The sequence below is a fragment of the Cololabis saira genome, chromosome 16 (genome assembly GCF_033807715.1).
Source record: "Cololabis saira isolate AMF1-May2022 chromosome 16, fColSai1.1, whole genome shotgun sequence".
Lineage (NCBI taxonomy): Eukaryota > Metazoa > Chordata > Actinopteri > Beloniformes > Belonidae > Cololabis > Cololabis saira.
In genome coordinates, this window is record NC_084602.1 from 38446863 (window position 1) to 38470977 (window position 24115).

At 39.7% G+C, this 24115-nt stretch overlaps 1 protein-coding gene across 1 annotated transcript in view; it reads right to left on the reverse strand.

The window, feature by feature from the left end:
- Positions 1 to 24115, reverse strand: part of LOC133461932 (metabotropic glutamate receptor 1-like) — a 59573-nt gene that overhangs the window by 13028 nt on the left and 22430 nt on the right. Inside the window, exons 3-5 of the mRNA XM_061742959.1 lie at positions 22900 to 23135; positions 5509 to 5755; positions 1890 to 2058 (exon numbers count right to left, since the gene is read on the reverse strand). Of these exons, the coding sequence (XP_061598943.1) occupies positions 1890 to 2058; positions 5509 to 5755; positions 22900 to 23135 (652 nt within the window). The remainder of the gene's footprint in view (positions 1 to 1889; positions 2059 to 5508; positions 5756 to 22899; positions 23136 to 24115) is intronic.

A 24115-nucleotide genomic window follows, 5' to 3' on the forward strand; every position in this document is an offset into this window, starting at 1 on the left:
AATATTCTAATTTTCTGAGACAGTCCTGTAATTCGGTCGGTCCTAATAATGGTCATTTATTTATCTTTAGATGTGTTGTGTAATTGTACTTTTTGAGTTACCAAGTTGGATTGAACAAATCTTCATTTACAGCTGCAGGTTTAACGATGAAAACCCTTTTTGAAGATGCGTTCAAATAGTCGGAATGATACATTTGGATTTTAAGGAAATCCATAAGTAACATCTAACATGATAATGATAAACACATTTTTCATAAAATTGGAACACAAATTGTATTCAAAATTTTTCAGTTCCATATTTGTGCTTTGAAATTTCATTTCATTTTCATTTTATTCTTTATTTCATTCAAAAAATAAAACAAACAATTCAATACAAACACAAATGTTCATAAATTGTGAATGAAAAGGGAACAGAAAGAAGAAGAATCTTATCTATTCTGCCCCTTTTTCCAAGAAATAAATTCACAAATAACATAAATTTAAAATTTTAAAAACAACAACTAAGTAAAAAAAAAACTAAAATAAACTTATTTACTTTCTTACTTAACATACAGGCTTTAATTGTTCTTTTGAATGTAATGTTTGATTTTGATTCTTTGTTTTCTTTATTCAAAAATGCTAGGTAGCATAAGCTAATGTAGATAATAAGTACGCCATTATTCAAAACTAATCTGCTATGTTATTAATCGGTTTACATTTTATATCACTGAGTGACCTTTGGTAATAATTGATTGATTTTCTATATATTTACAGCTATATAACAAATTATGAAGCGCCACAGGGCTCAATTTGAGGTCCCGCACGCTTCTATACGCTGATGAGACACTACTCTATATTGTTGTAGTTTCTGATGATCTGGGGGGAATCCATGGCCTTTAGTAAAGGATGGCCTGTGGAAAAACCCTCCTGATTGTCTGAACGTTGAGTAAGAAACTCAAAACCTGTTTTTTTAACCTGGTTTTATATTTTATTTGAAATTGTTTACCTTTACCCCATTCATTAATGAAATTCAGCCTGTTTTTTTGCTTGCCTTTTAGTCTAGCCCCTAATAAAACGTAATTTACTTCTAATTATTTTCATAGTTTTTAATGAAATAATAATAACTAATAAGTGAAATATATTTTTGGATTTTAGCATTTTAAGCATTTTACGTGTTTTTCTTTCGTTTTCTTTTTCTCCTTGTTTTAGGACCCTTCCTTCCTTCCTTCTTTCCTCCCTTCCTTCTTTTCTTCCTTCCAAAAAATAAGATTATTCTGGGAATCTTAATCTAAACTGTAAACCATAATCAGCAATATTAAAATAATAAAAGGCTTGCAATATTTCAGTTGATTTGTAATGAATCCAGAATGTATGACATTTTTGTTTTTTTAATTGCATAACAGAAAATAAAGAACTTTATAATAATATTGTAATTTTCTGAGACAGTCCTGTAGTTGGAACCTTATTACTGCAGTGCCCAGATCAGCACCAGAAGTCCCGTAAAATCCCGTAAAACCCGGTAAGATCACGTTAAAGGCTTATTCATGGTTCTGCGTTACACCAACGCAAAGCCTACGCCGTAGGCTCTGCGTCGATTTAACGCGGAACCATAAATCAGCCTTAAGTCAGACAAGGGTTGTGCAACGCGTGAAAGGCAAGTTTGATTTTATTTTCTGTTCTCCCGTTCTACATGTAGCTGAAAAGCTTAAAGTAACTAAAGTAACGTATTTTTTTTGTCTTAGACTAACTATAACGGGATTACCCAAATTACAACTGTAACGCGTTACATTACTGCGTTACTGGCGAATGTAATCTCGTTACAGTTACTTTGTAACGCGTTACTTTGTAACGCGTTACAAAGTAACGTGTTACACCCAACACTGATAACATCTAAGAGAATATGTCCCGGACCTTGATCTCTCCTTTGGAGCACGGCTCACTGCAGACCGAGCGCACGATGTCGCTGCTGTTGATCTGGATCATCTCATCGTCGATGCTGAGTAAACCCTCGTGCCACGAGCCGATGTTGATGTAGTCGTAAACGCCCGGCTCCACGCGCTGGAAGTTCATAATTTCATACCTGATGGTGGATAGAAAGACAGGAGAAAAAGAGAAAGAGAAAAGGCAAAATAAGATGAAAGGATTTACTTTAATCCTATCTTAAAAGCCATGTTTCCAATCAGACCAATTTTGATCATTAAGAATTTCCTAGTGCAAATGTAACCTGATGATATTTTCCAGTTTTTTACCGCTTTTAGTTACATTTACACGGCGTCCCAACTTCACTGGAAATGGGATTGTGTGAGTTTTTGATCCGTTTACACTTCAGACACCCACATATATGCACAGGGCCGCTTCTCCTGCGCTGTGCAGGGCCTCATCTTCCAACGGGGCCCACATTTTGCGCAAAGGGACGCATTTGCATGGTAGCGCATATGCGCTACCATGCGCTCTTGCTACAGGTGAGATTTCAATACGTCGTCCATAGGGTTGTAACGATACACTAATCTCACGATACGGTATTACACGATACACGATATTGAGGTCACAATAACGATACGATATTATAGCAGTATTTTTTTAACAACCTTGAATGAGGAACATACTGGAAAAAATGGTCTTTTATTTGAAAGACACAAAATACAAAACAATACTGTGCGTTTGCCCTATTGTTACAGTTTGTAATGCTTTATAACTGTTTAAGTTTTAAAGAGAAAGCCAGGCCAACCATTTTCCACAAACTGAACTAAAAGTAAATGTCAGGTTTGCATAATGATCTTCAGTTTCATACAAGTACAAATATTTAGCCACAAACTGAATAGTTTCATGTATGATTTTACTTTTTACTTTTCCATAAATGTAACAACTAAAATTAAATAAATAAATAAAAGTAAATAAATACATACAATTTTACATCATAAAAAGATTGATTCATGCTCACCTTATACGTGTAAGAGGAGATTTATTTTTGTTAAGGTTATTTTGGTAATTCAGGGTTGATTATTTTATAAATATATTCTTTATATTCTGATGTAAATCAGGGACTATAATGACACTAGTCAGTTTATCTGTAGTGATTAGTCTGTTTTAGATTGGGCGGAGTGATACGCCACAGTACGGCACTAGGTGCTGTGTTGATGTTCTAAAATCCTACACTGTTGAGGGACATTAAAGTACACTGGAGCTCAGCAGAAGTTTCCCCGTGTTTATCCTACTCACCACCCCAAAAAGGTTTAATTTAATAAGGTACGGCTTAACTCTACACCAGCCTTACATCAGTAAAAGTTCAGAGCTCAAAACGGGACTAGTTTCTTCTGAGCGGAGGAAGATTTTGGTCCGCGGGTCGAGGCGCGGTCGTTACTAGTCAACACAATAGATTAATATTAATGATCCAATATCGCGAGACAGTTTGTCACCTCCACGACACGTTTCGTGACGTTTTTGTATCGCGAAATTTCGTGGCACGATATATTGTTACTAGTCGTTCAAAACACTGTACGAATCAGGAGCGAGCAGGAAAGAAAACAAGGCAAAACACGAGGAAACTCGTGCTTCATTCGAAAGTGGGTATGTTGTTGAAATAAAACTTTGCAGCACAAACACCTGAGCTGCCACTCATTAGATAGAAATCTGTGTAGACTGGAGGATAGTTATTGAACGCCCTCCGTATTCACGTCTGTTGAAAAAGAGTGGTCACATGACCAATCTGTCATATAAAAGCTATAAAGCTATATGGTCTTATAGCCAATATAAAACATATTGGCTGTAGTTTAATATCAATTTATGTTGTTAAAAGTTTTCAACCTCATTGATGACTTTGCATCCAGAAAATAGAGACGTGCATCAGTAAAAGGCGCACGTGCACATTTAGTCCTGATTTCAAATCTGCTGTCAGTTTTTTGTGGGGGAGTGAGGTAACTTTCTTTTGATGAGTAATCGCTATTTGTGACTCGGATTTGTTCATTTATTTCAGTTTTAAGTTTTTGTATTTAATATTTATTTATTTCAGGTTGAATTTTATTTCTTTTATTTGATTCATACAATCAAACTACTGTATCTATACTTATAGTACATTTGTTATTATTGATAAAGGTTTTCAAGTTAAGTGGCATCCTTAAAGTAATTTTGTACCAATGATACATTTGGGATGGGGAGAGGTGTGGGGGCTGGGGGGCCTCCAAATAACATTTCGCTTAGGGCCCCAATTTGTTCAAGAGCGGCCCTGTACATGCAGTCACACTCATCAAATCTCTCTTTATATTCATAAAATGCTTTCTTTAATACAAAAGTAAGATCCACCTGTTGCACTTTGCTACATTTTCCTGTTAGTGGGTTCTGACTGAGGCTGGTGGTGCTTTATGTCCACTTTGTGCTGGTTTTTAGTGCGGGGAAAAACAAGTAGGCATGTGTCAAGGCTAGAGCAGAGGTCGGCAACCCGCGGCTCCAGAGCTGCATGCGGCTCTTTAGCGCCGCCCTAGTGGCTCCTGGACCTTTTTTTTCCTTTGTTTCTTTTTGTCTTTCCTTTTTAATCTCAACATTTGGACTTTTTTCTCGAAATTTTGACTTTTTTCTCGAGTTTTTGCCTTTTTTCTCGAAATTTCGACTTTTTCTTGACATTTCGACTTTTTTCATGAAATTTTGACTTTTTTCTCGACATTTCGACTTTTTTCTCAACATTTTGACTTTTTTCACGAAATTTCGACTTTTTTCTCGACATTTCGACTTTTTTCATGAAATTTTGACTTTTTTCTCGACATTTCGACTTTTTTCTTAAGATTGTACTTCAACATTAATCTCGACATTTCAACTTTTTTCTCGAAATTTTGACTTTTTTCTCGACATTTCAACTTTTTTTTTCCAAAATTTTGACTTTTTTCTCGAGATTTTGACTTTTTTCTCGAAATTTCAACTTTTTTCTCGACATTTTGACTTTTTTCTCGAGATTGTACTTCAACATTAATCTTGACATTTCCACTTTTTTCTCGACATTTCTACTTTTTTCTCGACATTTCGACTTTTTTCTCGAAGTGCATAAGGAAATTTTTTTTAATTTTTTTCTTTTTTTTCTCTTTTTCTTTTTGGCTTTCCTTTTTAATCTCGACATTTCGACTTCTTTCTCGAAATTTTGACTTTTCTCGACATTTCGACTTTTTTCATGAAATTTTGACTTTTTTCTCGACATTTCGACTTTTTTCTTAAGATTGTACTTCAACATTAATCTCAACATTTCGACTTTTTTCATGAAATTTTGACTTTTTTCTAGACATTTAGACTTTTTTCATGAAATTTTGACTTTTTTCTCGACATTTCGACTTTTTTCTCGAAGTGCATAATGAAAAAAAAATCTTTCCCCAGTTATAACTAATATAGAAACATGCAGCATGTGTTGCCTTCATTCTAAGGCTGATACAAGACTGAATTCTTTGCGGCTCCAGACATAATTTATTTTTTGTGTTTTTGGTTCAATGTAGCTCTTTCAACATGTTGTGTTGCCGACCCCTGGGCTACAGAGAGCAGGAGAACTCTTTACCTTCCAGGCGAGTCGCCGTTCTCGTCAAAGCGGATGTCTTCCCCAGACACGCCCATGAAAGACGTCTTGATGATGAAGTCCAGCAGGTGGCTCCCGTCGACGGGCGTCATGGCGTCGCAGAGCCCCGCGCGGCCGGGGCAGAAGTAGGAGTGCATGTCGTGCAGGCCGTGGGCCATGGCGTTGATGGCATTGATCACAAAGCCCATCTTGCTGTCCTGAACATAGTTGTCCTCCAGACTTTCATAACCTGCCCACACACCAGACAACCGTCAGCATTCGTCTCCAAGAGGAAAGGAAAGGACTTCATTGCTGCAAGCAGTAGCATGTAGGGATGGGCGGTATGGACTAAAAAATGTATCACGATCATTTCTGGCATTTATCCGGATAATGATAAAAATTACGATAAATACCAATTTAACTCCATCTTTGTAACTATAAATCTATCTCGCTCTCAGATCCGCCATGTTTGTTACACAAAAACCTCATCAACGGGAATTTATTTATTTATCTTTCTTTCTTTCTTTCTTTCTTTCTTTCTTTCTTTCTTTCTTTCTTTCTTTCTTTCTTTCTTTCTTTCTTTCTTTCTTTCTTTCTTTCTTTCTTTCTTTCTTTCCTTCTTTCTTTCTTTCTGGCTCATTTCCTTCCTTCCTTCCTTCCTTCCTTCCTTCCTTCCTTCCTTCCTTCCTTCCTTCCTTCTTTTTTCCCTTCCTTCCTTCCTTCCTTCCTTCCTTCCTTCCTTCCTTCTTTTTTCCCTTCCTTCCTTCCTTCCTTCCTTCTTTTTTCCCTTCCTTCCTTCCTTCCTTCCTTCCTTCCTTCCTTCCTTCCTTCCTTCCTTCCTTCCTTCCTTTTTCCCTTCCTTCCTTCTTTTTTCCCATCCTCCCTTCCTTCCTTCTTTTTTCCCATCCTTCCTTCCTTCCTTCCATCCTTCCTTCCTTCTTTTTTCCCTTCCTTCCTTCCTTCCTTCCTTCTTCCCTTCCTCTTTTCTCCATTCCTTCCTCCTTTCCTTCCTTCCTTCCTTCCTTCCTCCTTTCCTTCCTTCCTTCCTTCCTTCTTTTTTCCCTTCCTTCCTTCCTCCTGCTCTCTCCTTCCTTCCTTCCTTCCTCTTTTCTCCCTTCCTTCCTTCCTCCTGCTCTCTCCTTCCTTCCTTCCTTCCTTCCTCTTTTCTCCCTTCCTTCCTTCTTTCCTTGTTTTCTCCCTTCCTTCCTTCTTTCCTTGTTTTCTCCCTTCCTTCTTTCCTCCTGCTCTCTCTTTCCTTCCTTCCTTCCTTCCTTCCTTCCTTCCTTCCTTCCTTCCTTCCTTCCTTCCTTCCTTCCTTCCTTCCTTCCTTCCTTCCTTCCTTCCTTCCTTCCTTCCTTCCTTCCTTCCTTCCTTCCTTCACGTACATTGTGCGTGGATTTAACACAGAACCATAAATCAGTTTTACACAAAAACGTCTTCTTATCGTGAGGAATTGTTTTGACGGTTTATCGTGAACGGGAAAATATCGCCCATTCCTAGTAGCATGTTTGAGTCCTCTTAATCTCAGGTGTGTGGGGTTGTCTAGCTGATGTAAGACATTACAAAGCAGTGATAGGGTGCTCACAGACGCAGGCTTGTAATTACTCTCTGAGTTCAGGCGACAGGCATCTCTGCCTCCGCAGGAGGCGGCCTTGTGAGAACAGGAAGCCTCAGAAAATGCCTTCAAAAGAGACCTTGTTACCATGGCAAGACTATTCATTTCTGGATATCTGAGTCATGATTCAATTTGAGTTGCTCTGACACCGTGAACGTGCACGACACCGACAATCTGAGCAGATTTCAAGCAGGATAAACAAACCACGTCCGTGCAGTCTTCTCCCAGGAAAATGATTGATATTAGGATGCAATTACACCCTATCAGTTCAGTGTAATGAAAGCTGGAAGCAAAGCAGTCTTTTTCTATTTACGTAGAAAGTGTTACAAAAAAAAAGCACACAATGCATCTATTATTATTATTTTCTGCCAAAACACGTGTTCGGCTGGTGTTCAGGTTGAAAATGATCAAAAAGAGCTCATTGTAATTGTTGCCAGAGGAAAAGATGCAGTTGTTAACTTCAACCTGTAATACCAACTATCAATATTACAGGACTGTCTCAGAAAAATTTGAATATTGTGATAAAGTTCTTTATTTTCTCTAATGCAATTAAAAAAAAAAAAAAATGTCATAAATTCTGGATTCATTACAAATCCACTGAAATATTGCAAGCCTTTTATTATTTTAATATTGATGATTATGGTTTACAGTTTAGATTAAGATTCCCAGAATATTCTAATTTTTTGAGATAGGATATTTGAGTTTTCTTAAGCTGTAAACCATGATCAGCAATATTAAAATAATAAAAGGCTTGCAATAGTTCAGTTGATTTGTAATGAATCCAGAATGTATGACATTTTTGTTTTTGTAATTGCATTACAGAAAATCACAATATTCTAATTTTCTGAGACAGTCCTGTATTTACTCAATTCAGAGCCAGTCGGACTTTGTCGTGCATCTTAACTTAAAGTATTCCAGTTTGTGCGTTTATAACTCTAGTTTTGTTATCCTGTGAAATAAATCTGCTCATGCAAGCAGACGTTGCATTCGCAGACTGGTCCTGTGATGTCCATGCACAGATCAACCCATGCCCATGCATCTATCCCTGCACTAGTTATCTATCCCCCCTAGTCAGAGTCACAGGCAGTATTGGAGTTGAGGGGGGATGAGGGGGGATGAGGGGGGTGGCATCCCCCCTGAAATAAAAACGGTCCAAATCATCCCCCCTGAAATAAAAACGGTCCAAATCATCCCCCCTGAAATAAAAACGGTCCAAATCATCCCCCCTGTAAAACTGCCATCCCTCCTTTCCATCCCTTCTGTCATTTCATCAATGAATGTGGTTTTACTGCTATTTCAACATTTAGAGTCATCACCAGAAAAATAACACCAGAAAAATAACTTATTTCACAATTTCCACCTGTTTCAAGTACATTTTCAATTGAAATAAGTAGGAAAATCTGCCAGTGGAACAAGATTTATCTTCTTATTACAAGCAAAAAAATCTTGTTCCACTGGCAGATTTTTGTACTTATTTCAAGTGAAAATCTACTTGAAACAGGTGGAAATTGTTGTTTTTTCCAGTGATGAGTCTTGTTTTAAGTGTAATGAGATTTTTTTTTACTAAAATGAGACATTTTATCTAGAAATAAGACAATTATTCTTGTTAAGATTGTGAGTTTTTGCAGTGATCCATTTTACTTATCCTGTGAAGAACAGAGTCATATTGATAAGTTCAGAAAAGTGTTTTTTATTGTTGTGTTTTGATGTACTTGATGTAAGCCCAGTGGATATTTAAAGCTTACAGAAGGCTGCATTTAACTGCTGCTATGTCATTCCTGCAGTATTTCTGCAGGTGTTTTGGTCACTGCTATTATTTGTAATATATTATATTATTTGTAATCAGCACAAATTATCTGTCCCCATATGATCAAATCCACCATCCCCCCTGATTTCTGAGTCACGACTCAAAAACGTACAGACAGACAACCATTGGCCACACTGGCCGCCAATCCAGTCTGAGCCCCTAACTATACGTACATTTGTTCCTTTATATCATTTTACCTCAAAAATCTTGTTAAGTGTTCAAGGTTTCTTTACCTTGGCATCAGAACTGTGTATTTAACAGGACGATTGATCAACGTGATCAACAATGAGGCTGCAGGCTGTGTGCTCCACCAGCTTTATTCTCTTAACCTTCGTAAACTCTGTAACAGTCGGCATGTTCAGCGGCCTGATACTGTTTAAAGTGCTGGATTTTTTTAAAGGAGCATGAGGCAGGATTGAGGCAGGATTTATGAAAAAAATCTGTATACATTTTAAGTTTTCTAGTAATAATGTCAGATGAAGCGTTCCAAACCAAAACAAATTAGCCCTCTAGTGTATCTCTCCTTTGCCTTGAACAGGCTGTGTGCTGCAAAATGTGCTGCAATTCGGAGGCCAAATTTCCTGCGCTGTCCTGCGGATGTGACGTCACATGACGCTGCATGAGCGTTCTCGACGGCGCTCGGCATGGACATGGATTCTTCCACAGCTGGCAAACGACCCAGCGCCACTCAAAGCCCACTAAAAACTGCTACCAAGGCCAACTTCCTCAATTGGTGGGAGGGGATCAAAATGGATTCATCCAAGGTAGACAAGGGTTTCATAATGTCAGGCGTGTACTGAATATCTTACACAGTCAAAGAGCGGCGAAAGACACGGCCTTGCTCTCACTTGATGCGCAGAAGGCGTTTGACCAAGTCGAATGGCCTTATATGTTCGAAGTGCTGGCCCGCTTTGGATTTGGAGATAGATTTTGTAAATGGGTCAGATTACTTTGTACAGGACTCACTGCAACTGTTTTGACTAATAATGTGGTCTCTAAACCTTTTACTGTCTCTAGGAGTTGCCCACAAGGAAGCCCTCTATCCCCGTTATTGTTCGTTCTTGCAATAGAACCACTTGCAATAGCAATTAGGACGCACACAAATATTTATGGAATATGGGAAGGTCAGTTGGAACATAAAATAGCACTTTTTGCTGATGACGTAATTTTGTTCCTGAAAAAATTAAACAGCTCCATTCCAGCACTTGTAGATCTTATTGAAACCTTTGGAAAAATGTCAGGATACAAAATTAATTACGCCAAATCTTCTATAATGTTACTTAATGAGTCAGACAGGATAAATCACAATGCTCTCCTATCTCCTTTTGACTCTACAGATAATTTTACATATTTGGGTATAAAAATTGTCCCTGAGGTGAACGAGATTTCTCAAATAAATTATGACTCCCTCCAGAAAACCACTGTGAGGTTAATCAACTCTTTCGAATTAAGATTGTCATTATGAAAATAAAAAACTATCAGAATAGGAACAGAAGTCACCAGACAGGCCATTCCCTGATGGTATTTAGGTATTTAGGGCTTTGTTAACAGCTGAGCAGTGTCTTTAGACACATCTGTGCAAAGCCTCACAGAGTTCATGTTTGTCCAGAAGGAGCTCATTTATTGACCCTTCATGTTGTTTCAAGACGTTAAGCTGACTTAAAGGTTAGCTAGGTTTAGTTGGACCATCTGATAACACGAGACCCCCATGAAGGTTGGCCTGGTGACTTCTGGTTTGTAAATAACCCAGTGTCTTTAAAAACCATCTGTTCAAACCTCCAACAGAGGGTCCTGTTTTAGTTGACCCCTTGACCCTTTGTGTTTTAAGGATGTCTGTTTGTTTCTTCATACCAAGCCTCTTCAACTGAAAAGTCATGTGTGTGACCATCTGTTTTTGTCAATTGTCCATCTATACATTCACTGTTCCAAATATGGTCATTCCTGTCATCTGTTGCTGAATAAAAGCGCCAGCTCTGCAGAGAGCCAGTTGGGAGAAGTTCTGACGAGCTAAGAGGAGGGCCGTGTTGCCTAGCGCTTCTCAGGATTTCTCTCCAACCTTCTGCAGAAGGCCATTGAAAATCATTTCTGACAGTTTCCGGTGTCTTTTTCTAAGTTATTAATATTGTGATGACTTTTCAACCTAACAACCACGACCTCATCTCTTGAACGTTGGACAGCATTACCAATATCAATGATTGGCAGGATAAATATCCTAAAAATGAACATCCTCCCTAAATATCTTTATTTATTCTAAAATATCCCTTTACCCCCTCCTTCATCCTTGTTTGCTAGAACTAAAAAAATGTTTACCAACTTTATTTGGCAAAATAAACGTCCAAGATTACGTTTATCTTTAATATATCTACCATATGACCGAGGAGGCCTTCAGTGCCCAAACATCCAGTGGTACTACTGGGCAGCCCAACTGCGGTCCATCATGTTTTACTTCTCCTCTAAAAACACTCCTGCCTGGAAAAACTTGGAATCCTGCTCGGTGAGGCCTAGCTTACCACTTCACTTGTTCTTGTATTCAGCGGATCGGAAAAGTTTGAGGAAAAATACGAACAACCCTATTGTTTTAAATATGATTGACATTTGGTTTGATACTTGTAAATATTTGAACATCAATCCATCCTGGTCACGTTTCAGTCCTATCTGGGGTAATGCCAATTTCAAACCAGGGAGTAGCGACCCAGGATTTCGAAAATGGGCTGATGGGGGATTAAGGGCAGTGCAAGATATGTATAGGAAAGATGGTGTATTTATGTCCTTTCCAGAAATATCAACCAAATACAACATCCCAAAAACGCATTTCTTTAAATACCTTCAAATTAGAAATTTTATATCATCATCTCAAAACTATTCGTTAGATATACCTATTACTACCTTATTAGAAACAGCAATTATAGGACATTGCTATGATAAAGGTTTAATTTCATCCCTGTATGATTTGCTCGTATCCGGGTCCGATGAATCTTCAAAACATAGGCTGCGATTGTGGATGGAAGACATAGGGGATGTAATATCACTGCAAGACTGGAAGGGGGCATGTATGAAAGCTCAGAAACAAACAATTAATAGCAACCTGAAACTTATTCAGTATAAATGGCTGATGCGTACATACATAACCCCAGTCAAACTGCACAAGTTTAATGATAACATCCCTGATACATGTATTAAGTGCAATGAAGCAAGAGGAACGTTGTACCACTGCATATGGGAATGTGTGAAAGTGAAATCCTTCTGGCAGGATATTATTAATATGATTGATCAGATATTAGGCAAAAAGTTACCAATGGATCCAAGGTTTTTTATTCTGGGTATATACCCAACTACGCCAAAACTACAAAATAAAGAATCTAGACTTGTAGATATGTGTATATTACAAGCTAAACGTATCATTTCCCTTAATTGGAAGAATGTTGATGGACCAAGAATCGGAAGATGGATTAAAGAGATGGCTTTAAACATGACAATGGAAAAGATAACCTACATTATCAGACGGAAGCAACATGTTTTTGACGACATCTGGAGACCTTTTATATGTTTTTTAAGACATGATACTAATGTTGGTAACTTACTTCAGCAGGAGGAGGCTTAGAGGGAGTAGAATATTCATGTGGGGTGATATAATGGCCTGAAAATGTCCTTGAAATACATCAATGTCATAACTGATCTCAATATTTGTATGCATGCATTTGTATGTATGTCTGTATTCACACGGGCATGCGTATACTGTATACTGTATCACATCCAGGGTACTTATTTAATGGATATCTGTGTTTAAGTGTTTCTTGATCAATACTACATCTATTAATGTTTTTCCCCCTTTTGCTGTATTATTATTTTTTTTTTTTTTTTATTTATTTATTTATTTATTTTTATTTTATTTATTTATTTACTCTTTTTTTTTTTTTTTTTTTTTTTTCTAGGGGACAAGAGGATGGGAGGGAGAACGGGGAGAAAAAGTTTGCTTTGTTGTCTGTAACAGTGACTGATGTTTGTCTTGTTAGAAACTTCAAACGAAAATCTAATAAATACATTTAAAAAAAAAAAAAAAAACTGCTACCAAGAAGAAAACAAAGCCTTTATTAGAGGCAAGTCGCGAGTCGAAAAGAAATTACGAGCAAAAACGGGCAGGCACACGAGTAAACATTGGATACGCGTTTGAGTCATGGAGGCAGCTTCAACTTGAATTGGGACTGAAACAGATGCTGACATGGCTCATTTCCTACTGACCAGGGGCCTCATCTATAAAGCTTGCTTGCGCAGAAAAAGCGTCTGAAAGTTGCGGAAGCCACCATCTACGCAAATCCTCGGATCTAAAAAGAAAAAACTAACCGAAAAATCTGCTTATCTTTACGGCAACCCTGACCCTCCCGTAAGAATCTACTTAAGACACGGGGAACTGGCGAGGCAGGCTGTGAGGTGGTGAAATGAAGCCAGATTCATGTCATACTCCTAATAATGTCATCACATATCACAACATATATCAGACTTATAATAAAATAGTGCTGATAACGGAGCAGGCGGCGGGGGGGGGGGGGGGGGGGTGACTGCCGCTCCGAGCCCACTACTCCACGCCGAAGAGGAAAAAAGAAAGTGTTCTGATTAAAATAAGGAAAGTTGGACTATATAACAATTGCGTTCATAAGGATCAATTTTTGAAAAAAATAAAAATTAAAGAAATAGTCCCTTCTCCCCGTGTGTGTCTGCCTGTCATGCACGGGTACGTGCGCGCATGTTGTTTACTTTTAAGCCGGAATTATGGTTCTGCGTCACACCAACGCAGAGCCTACGCCGTAGGGTCCGGCGTAGGGTGTGCGTCGCCGCGTACCCTACGCCGTAGGCTCTGCGTTGGTGTAACGCGGAACCATAAATCAGCCCTGAGCAGCTCTGAGGGGAGAGGGGGGGGAGGAGGGGGAGCGGGTCCTGTCCCGTCTTCGCATCGCCCGCCTTCGCACAGAGAGTCTGGATGGTTTGCAATTACAGGCTGAGCCTACCGTTAGTTTTTAAACTGTAAAAAGTGGGGAGGACAAATACATGATTTTGAAAAGTGTGTGTGTGTGTGTGTGTGTGTGGGGGGGGGGGGGGGGGGGGGCGGGGGGGCATGTCCCCCCTGTCCCCAGTGGAAATTGCGTCGTGGCACTAACGGGCAGCAACTCAATCGCTTTATTTTATTGTATACTATTTATATACTTATTCTAACTTTTACTGTGACCACCAAATAATGTGGTTTTCCTGTCCTCCATATCATCCACAACATCTAGATCTAAGTCTCTGTGAAAGTCAGTGTCACGGTGGCTGGACACCCTCTCATTCATTCTGACGCCAAACAGGCTGCAGGAAGCCACTGCGCATGCTCAGTGGGCTCATCCATATGCATTTATGGTAAAAAGTGGGCGTGTAGAGGGCGGGATATGAGGCGGATTCAGCTGCACAGCCTTCCAGCTGGACTGTGATTCATAAAGCGAACATTGCGTGCAATATTGCGTGCACATGGTTTTATTGATTTTTTTTGCGCCCGGCATTTTCGGCTTTTGGGCAATTTTAGTATGACTCCTACGCAGTCCATTTTAAATGAGGCCCCTGGTAAGATAACATTGTAAGTCATATTTAGAGCTTGATTTGAAAATCACATGAGATTACCAAGGAGTCAGAGTGGCCTAACGTGCTAAGTAGTGTTAGCCGCAAAGAAGCAAGGAGTCCATGCGCGCTCCAGTACCGGCTTCGCTGTTGGCTGCAGTAACCCCGACGGTCATTGTGGCGCTAATGAGTCTCATTTCTTATTCTTGCCTCAAGCTCCTTTAACGTTGTTCTGGTTTGTTATTTTTAGCTTAAAGGTAGTACAAATGGCTTCCTTTTCTGCACTTGTGGTGAAAAACGTCCACAGGATGACTCCCGGTGACGGCATCGTCACGATGTGCTTAGTTGGTCCATCGTCATCATGGGACGTTCCTCCTTTACCAGCCACTAAACACCTTCTCTCAGCCAAAATCTACACTGCTGTGCAAAATTACACAACCTAATATCATTTGAACAGCAATTGATTAGAGATTCCAAGGTGCATGTACTTGTGGTAGCATCTCATCAGTACGGTGGCCGACAAGGGCCAAACGCACTGCAACGGCATAATATGTCTCAGTTCAGGAAAACGGCTTCAACTACAGAAACGATTCAAATACACAAACTCAAAACGAGGAACAAAAAGAGGAACGTGGTGCAAATGAAAAAACGTGCTGCAAAAAACAAAGACAAATGCAGCATCATCAAACATTGCAAATAGAGAAACGATGCAAAGCACAAAACGATATAAAACAAGAAACCATCTTCAAAAGAAAAACGCTTCATAACCGGTCACTACAACCAAAGTGCTCCAAACCTGCAGGGGGCGCTCTCAGCGTAACAGCTCAATGGACACACAGGATGTAGAGAGAGACCGAACAGCTGATTGAACCACAGTGTTTACATCCATGGTTTAAACTTACAGCGGGAACGGTAATGTGATTTTTATCTGACTGTATTTATATACGATGTTTATATCACTGTACAACGCTATACATTACGAAACGTTTCTTTATTATATTTGAACGTTACAGTCAGCTGTTCGGTCTCTCTCTACATCCCTACGTCTGTCCATTGAGCTGTTATGCAGAGAGCGCCCCCTGCAGGTTTGGTAACCGGTTATGAAAGGTTTTTCTTTTGAAGATGGTTTCTTGTTTTATATCGTTTTGTGCTTTGCATCGTTTCTCTATTTTCAGCGCATTTGATGATGCTGCATTTGTCTTTGTTTTTTTCATTTGCACCACGTTCCTCTTTTTGTACCTCGTTTTAAAGTTCGTGAATTTGAATCGTTTCTGTACTTGAAGCCGTTTTCCTTAACTGAGATGCATTAGGCCGTTGCAGTGCGTTTGGCCCTCGTCGGCCACCGTACATCAGCTCTGATCTGTCTGTCTGATGAAAGGATCCTCTTTTTCAACGAGCCGCCGGGTGGACGAGGTTGGGTGTATTAACATGTCTAGGTGCCCGTTTCCGCCCTCTGGCTTTATAAAACACCTTTACTGCTCGTAATGTTTACTGTGTAATCAAGAAACGGAGGCGACAGGACTTCATCTCAAGACCAGGGACCAGCCCGCCATAAAACTTGATGCAGTTCCGCGTCCTTCGCGCCGGCTGATGTGTCAGAGTCCCCGACTGCCATTGATAACTGCTGGGCCGAGTCTGAATCACTTGCACATCCCGTGCATTTAAGAGGCAGCTCGTGCTCCAACCATGACATCACCTTCGAAGAGCTGAGTAACTGCTGCGGTGGTTTCTGCCGTACTTCCTGATAACAACTATCTTTAAATGGATTTTAGCTTCATTCCTTCATTTTTTCCCTTATTTTATTCCTTGCATGCAGTGGCGCCACCAGGGGGTGGCCAAGGGTGGCCACGGCCCCCCCTACAAATTTGCTGGCCTCCCCACTGGCCACCCCTACGGAAGAGTATTAGAGCCAGGCAGGAGAAAAATAAAAATAATATTTTAGAGGAGGAAGATTTTTTTTTCATTATGCACTTCGAGAAAAAAGTCGAAATGTCGAGAAAAAAGTCGAAATGTATTTCAACTTTATTCTCGAAATTTCAACTTTATTCACGAAATTTCGACTTTATTCTTGAAATTGTATTTCAACATTAATCTCGACATTTCGACTTTTTTCTCGAAGTGCACAATAAACAAAAATCTTCCCCTCTCAAATATTTTTTCTCTTGCATGGCCCTAATACTCTTCCGTAATAAACCTAAGTATATCAGTAGGCGTTTTTTAAGTATTAGTTTTAGTTTTGGTGTCCACCCCAAGAATTTAAGTGGCCCCATCTGGCCCCCCCATGAAACATTTTTGGAGGCGCCCCTGCTTGCATGCAGTCGTTGGCCCTAGGTCCAAACTTGAGAAAGTTCTTGTTTTCACCAAAGACTGCATAAAAAGCAGCTTTGAACCTGTTTGTTTTTCTTTAGTTCTAAGGGGGAAACCACATTGGCTAGATCAGGGGTCGGCAACCCAAAATGTTGAAAGAGCCATATTGGACCAAAAACACAAAAAATAAATATGTCTGGAGCCGCAAAAAATGAAAAGTCTTGTATCAGCCTTAGAATGAAGGCAATTAGCGAAAGGCGAAATGTCGAGAAAAAAGTCAAAATTTCGAGAAAAAAGTCAAAATGTTGAGGAAATAGTCAAAATTTTGAGAGAAAAGTCGAAATGTCTGTGAGAATAATCAAAGTTTTGAATTAAGTTGTCATTATGAAAGTAACAGAATCAGGTCAGCTCAGAGAAGCTGACTGCTGGTTGTCACATTCTTATCACATGTTAAAAGATGAGGGCAGCCCTTCCTGTGTTCTGTCAGGGTTTTGGGCTGTCCCACAAATACCCCATTGTCAGTTTGAACCATCTGTTCAAAACCTCCAACAGAGGTCCTGTTTTTAGTTGACCCCTTGACCATTTAAGGTTTCTTAAAAGGATGTCTGTTGCCCTGCACACCACAAGATAACTGAAAAGTCATAGGTGTGACTTTTCAACCACATCATCTGATACAATGTCTGTTTTCTCCATCTGTTTCTTCTAATTGTCCATTGTTTACCAAATATGGTCATGTTTCCTGTCAGTTTTACCAATAAATAGCTTCCAGCAAGGGGAGGGTCTTTGGGAAGCATTTGCTGTCAGGGGGCTCTGCCTCTGTCAGTATGCTTTCCCCCTCCTGCAGGAGCGCCTGAAAAATCATTCCACAAGTCTCTTTGTCTTTCCTAAGTTATTAATTTATGTTGTGATGATTTAGGAACCTAACAATGTCCAGAAAAAAGTCGAAATGTCGAGATTAATGTTGAAGTACTATCTCGAGAAAAAAGTCCAAATGTTGAGAAAAAAGTCGAAATGTCGAGAAAAAAGTCGAAATGTTGAGATTAAAAAGGAAAGGAAAAAGGAAAAAAGAAAGAAGAAAAAAAGAAAAAAGAAAAAAAAGAAAAAAAGAAGAAAAAAAGGAAAAAAAAGGTAAAACATTTTTGAAAAAGCTCCAGGAGCCACTAGGGCGGCGCTAAAGAGCCGCGGGTTGCCGACCCCTGGGCTAGATCCAACTTCACCGAACAAATGGATAGAATTAAAAAAAACCTGTGGGTCAGATGGAAATAACACAAGCTATTTGCTTCTTAACATTACCTTACATTCATTCTGATTTAATCTGTACCCATTTCAGAGGTCCCTTTGGTGGTGACATCTGAAACGAGGGCAGTTCAGAACCTCCCGTTGACCGGCTAGCTTCAGCCCGGCTGTTGAGAGCACCAACAGTTGGGCGCAAATACAACCCAGATTAGTCTTGAACGGAGCTAACCCGGAGCAAATAGTCAAAGCAGTGACCGGCGCGACCCGGGGTTCCTGATTTGGCCAGCTGGTCATCGATTTGCCGCCACCTAAGCCCTCGGCCAGAAGCCACAAGCTACTTGGTGGCCTTTTCCTCTCAACCCTTCAAAACCAACCAAGAGCGGATAACAGCAGTCTGTTAAGCCATATTATCTTCAAGCTTAAGCTCTCTAAACTCTTCATCCACAGGTCAGATGTCAGTTTTAATTGTTAATTGCTAAGTCGCTAAAGCATCGGCAGCTATCCATTAACCACCAATCAAAAACCACGCCCGTAATTGAGCATATACTTCTGGCTTTACAAAATACAACGTAATGAGCTACACAAAAAAAAACAGTTCTCATGGACCGACTGGCTTTTGAAAGCAGCCCCTAGTGGTCAGTCAGAGGACTGCACTTTCCCCATACGTCTGACCGCCAGATTTAGCTTTCTTCCACAGCTTAACTTAACTAAATCATCTGGAAAAGAAGTCTGGAAATCAGGTTTACTCAAATTTGCATCAGTGGTCTCGTATTTGTTGTCAGTTTTGACACTTTAACATAAAATATCACCTTTCTGAAACTGTTTTTTGCTCTTTACATTCAATAATTTAATTACCTCTGCTGTTTTTAAATGCTTTTTGATGTTTTTTTTAAATGTATTCTGCGGGTTTATTTTTTTAACATGTTGTGTACGGCGACCTTGAGTGCTTAGAAAGACACCTTTAGAAATAAAATGTATTATTATTATTAATTTGAATGTTGTACTCAGTAAAGTTCTATTAATGCTTTATCCTCATCGTCTTAACCCTTGTGCTGTCTTTGGGTCAAAATGACCCAATTCTTCTATCCTTCTTTCCTCATGCTCTCTCCTTCCTTCTTCCTTTCCTCTTTTCCTCCTTTTTTACCCTCCTTTACTAATTCTTCTTCCTACCTCCCTTTCGTCATTCGTTCCTTTATTACCTTCTTTGCTTTTCCTTCCTTCTTTCCTTCTTTTCTCCATTCCTTCTTCCCTCCCTTCTTTCCTTTTCTCCCTTCTTTCCATCTTTTCTCCCTTCCTTACTCCCTTTCCTACTTCCTTCCTTCTTTTCTCCTTTATCCCTTCCTTCCATCTTTTCTCCCTTCCTTACTCCCTTTCACACTTCCTTCTTTCCTTCCTTACTCCCTTTCCTACTTCCTTCCTTCTTTCCATCTTTTATCCCTTCCATCTTTTCTCCCTTCCTTACTCCCTTTCCTACTTCCTTCCTTCTTTCCATCTGTTCTCCCTTCTTTCCTCCCTTCCTTCTTTCCTTCCTTCCATCTTTTCTCCCTTCCTTACTCCCTTTCCTACTTCCTTCTTTCCTTCTTTCCATCTTTTCTCCCTTCTTTCCTCCCTTCCTTCTTTCCTTCCATCTTTTCTCCCTTCCTTCCTCCCTTTCATACTTCATACGTCCGACTGCACTCGGCCTGAAACCTGCACTCTCATCCATCGCTGTTTCCCGTGTCTCTCTCTGAATGATTTAGCAACTACTGCTGGGAAAGTCACCGCATGTGCAAACAAACACATCAACAGTGCGTCTGCTCCGGGGAGCAGCTGGGCGAGCATCCGAAGGGAAGAAGTGCTGGTTGATGACCTAGTTTAACAAGCTCCTCGGCTTTGCCGCTCGCAGCGCTGAGCCGTGCGAGCCTCAGTCATGATGTCAACATGCAAGCAGAGGAACCGACCGCTGCACCGCGGGATTAAGGCAGAAATATGGTTCTGCGTCAAAACGACGCCGTGCCTACGGCGTGTGGTTTTCGTCCACGCAGACCACACGCCGTCACCTGCGCCGTCACTGACGCCGTCACTGACGCCGTCACTGACGCCGTCACTGACGCCGTCACTGACGCCGTCACTGGCGTGTACCTCCCGAAAATTGTAACTACGCGTCGAGCGACGCAGACCAAATGCAGACGAGAGGGCTGTGATTGGTTCTCTTGGTAGCAACGCATTTCCAGTTTCCGGTTTGAAGCAGTCGTGAACTTTCAGGGCTCTTTTCTTCGTGTATGTGTGATTTTTATTGTTTTGTTTTTTTGCACAATAGTTGTCCTTATCTCTTTGATTTACTGTGACGGGAAAAAGTCGGATAAACCATTTAAAAAAAGATCGCTAACTAGCGGCCGCGGGGGGTACTGCACCGCGACCAAATGGAGAGACGGAGAAAGGCTGAATTAAGCTTCTGCGTCACACCAACGCAGAGCACACGCCGCAGCCGTGACGCCGTTGTGAACCCTTCGGACTTCTCCGTCACTCCATTTGGTCGCGGTGCAGTACCCCCCGCGACCGCTAGTTAGCGATCTTTTCCTGGTTTATCCGACTTTTTCCAGTCACAGTGAATCAAAGAGATAAGGACAACTATTGTGCAAAAAAACTAAATAAAAAAAATCACACATAAACGAAGAAAAGAGCGCTGAAAGTTCACGACTGCTTCAAACCGGAAACCGGAAATGCGTGGCTACCAAGCGAACCAATCACAGCCCTCTCGTCTGCGTTTGGTCTGCGTCGCCTCGACGCGTAGTTACAATTTTCGGGAGGTGCACGTCAGTGACGACGCAGGTGACGGCGTGTGGTCTGCGTGGACGAAAACCACACGCCGTAGGCACGGGGTCGTTTTGACGCAGAACCATATTTCGGCCTTAAGTCCGAAGGGTTCAATACGGCGTCACGGCTGCGGCGTGTGCTCTGCGTTGGTGTGACGCAGAAGCTTAATTCAGCCTTTATTCTGACGGCCGCGCCGTCTCCGTCTATTCTACGGGCCGACTAGCATCATTTCTCCATGCAAATTAAGCTGAATCAGGCAGTTATTGGGCTGTTTCACATGTTTAAAAGCTAGAAAGGGTGTGAAGGTGGTCAAGACTTAATTGTTGGGCTCCCAGAGAAGAAAAAACATCCCAATAGCTTTTTATATATAAGAGGTCAACTGAGATTAATTGTAATGCAATCGACCTTAATGTCAGTCAACCTCTATGTATATTTTCAAAGTGAAAAGCATTATAGGTCCATTCAGAGGAAAACACTCACCATCTTGGAGTTCTACACCAAAATAAATAAAGAAATAATACAAAAATAAAACAGAAAAGAGTAACTCTATCTCCACTTACAACATCTATAGAAACATGATGAATTCTAGAAATTAACAAAGGCTTCAACTTTGTGCATAAGAGACAAAAAAAATCAAATAAATAATGTGCCAATGTTGCAGAAGAAAAAAGTGCAATGCAATAAAAACAAATTCAAAGAAATATCTTTATAGTAGGGATGGGCGGTATGGACTAAAAAATGTATCACGATCATTTCTGGCATTTATCCCGATAACGATAAAAATGACGATAGAAAAAATACCAATTCAACTCTTTCTTTTCCCTTTGTACCTATAAATCTATAACCACATTCAGTCTTTGGAGCCAAATCACTGCTCTAAAAGATACTAAATGCTACTAAACTACACCAATTACATTGAATTAATAAAAACCAATTGAATGAGTTACACCTGTACTGCAAAACTGGAATGACTCAGATCCGCCATGTTTGTTACACAAACACGTATCAACGGGAATTTATTCTTCTTTCTTTCTTTCTTTCTTTCTTTCTTTCTTTCTTTCTTTCTTTCTTTCTTTCTTTCTTTCTTTCTTTCTTTCTTTCTTTCTTGCTAATTTCTTTCTTTCTTTCTTTCTTTCTTTCTTTCTTTCTTTCTTTCTTTCTTTCCTTCTTTCTTTCTTTCTTTCTTTCTTTCTTTCTTTCTTTCTTGCTAATTTCTTTCTTTCTTTCTTTCTTTCTTTCTTTCTTTCTTTCTGGCTAATTTCTTTCTTTCTTTCTTTCTTTCTTTCTTTCTTTCTGGCTAATTTCTTTCTTTCTTTCTTTCTTTCTTTCTTTCTTTCTTTCTTTCTTTCTTTCTTTCAGACTCATATCTTTCCATCCATCCTTCCTTCCTTCCTTCCTTCCTTCCTTCCTTCCTTCCTTCCTTCCTTCCTTCCTTCCTTCCTTCCTTCCTTCCTTCCTTCCTTCCTTCCTTCCTTCCTTCCTTCCTTCATCAACAGGAATTTATCGTTTTTACCGTGAGATACAAATTCTTACCGTGGGGAATTTTTTTGTCGGTAAATCGTGAACGGTAAAATATCACCCATTCCTACTTTATAGCTGTGAACTGAAAAATAAAATAAAAGTTGTTTCTCGCCGCATGCATCGTTTTATATTTACGTTTTATCACTGCATCAAAAGTCTTTGATTTGGAGATAATTTTTGAAAAAAAAAAAAAAAGCATCATGAAACTTGAAATTGGAAACGTAAATATATAAGCCTTTTTAAGTGTGTGAGCAGCGTTTAGAAACATGCTTGTTGAGCATTGTTTCAAGAAACCAAGAACTTAAAGCTAAAGCGTTAACCGTGATCCTTTGAGATGAAAAGCTTGTAGTTTACCTAGATCCTCATCCTCTGAGAAGCCAAGTATCACACAAATGAACAATATGAAGAAAAAAAAAAGTGTTACTGGATTGAGAGAGAATCCTCCGGCAGTCGGATTGATATTTAAAGAGCGTGTTCCTCTTTTACGGGGCCTTGGAGAAGGAAAGGTGAAAGGTGGTGCAGCTACCTGAGCAGTTCTGTGCGTAGTTCAGGTTCTCCAGCGGGTGTCCGGGGAGCCGGCACTGGAAGCGGTACTGCCAGAACTCGGGGAACCACGGGTTGCGGGCGTTGGTGCTGAGCTTGAGTCTCAGGAAGTAGTCGTCGAAGGAGGACACCTCCTCAGAGTGCAGCTTGACGGTGATGCCGCCCACGGCCTCGTGTTCGTAGCCCTCCACCACCTCCACCCGGTCGGCCCAGCCGTCACTGCACAGAACAACACAGTCCTGGGTGAAAACCCCCCGTTAATCTGTCCGTTTGTGTCAAATAAGAATAATACTCATCTGATCATGAAAAAAAATCAAATAAAAATCATCAGTGTTTGGGCAAATACATACGACGGAGTATTAGGGCCAAACAAAGATAAAAAAAGGGGGAAATTACGAGAATAAAGTCATAAGATTATGAGAATAAAGTCGTAACATTACGAGAATAAAGTCATAATGTTGCGAGAATAAAGTCGTAATAGAATAAAGTCGTAATATTACGAGAATAAAGTTGTAATATTACGAGAATAAAGTCGTAATTTATGAGAATAAAGTCGTAACATTACGAGAATAAAATCGTAATATTATCAGAATAAAGTTGTAATATTATGAGAATATAATTTATGAGAACTCTAACAGGAAGAGCCGTAAAATGAGGAATATTGAGCATCTTGCGAAGTTCTATTTATATATTTATAATATATTTAATATTACGACTTTATTCTCAAAATATTACGACTTTATTCTCAAAATATTACGACTTTATTCTCGTAATATTATGACTTTATTTTTTATTTTTTGTCTTAGTTTGGCCCTAATACTCCGTCGTAAATACATACCCTTCCAGTCTTCATCAACTTTATTTAATGCAAAAACGATTTGTAAGACTGGAAACTTTTTCTAAATCTACAGAACCCTCTACTCCTTTGTTCAGAAAACTCAAAATTCTTTCAGTATATGACATAAATATTCATCAGATATGTGTGTTTTTATACAAACATATGTTTTTGCCTTTTTCTTTACCACTATCGTTTAGTAATTTTTTCAAATATAATTCTCAAATACATTCATATAAAACTAGACAGGTTAATCATCTTCATCTTCCTTTTTATAAACTAAACACGGCCAGTTTTCCTTCAGATATCGCGGTGTACACATATGGAACTCCAAATTTCACATTATCAAAAGCTGTTTCTCTAG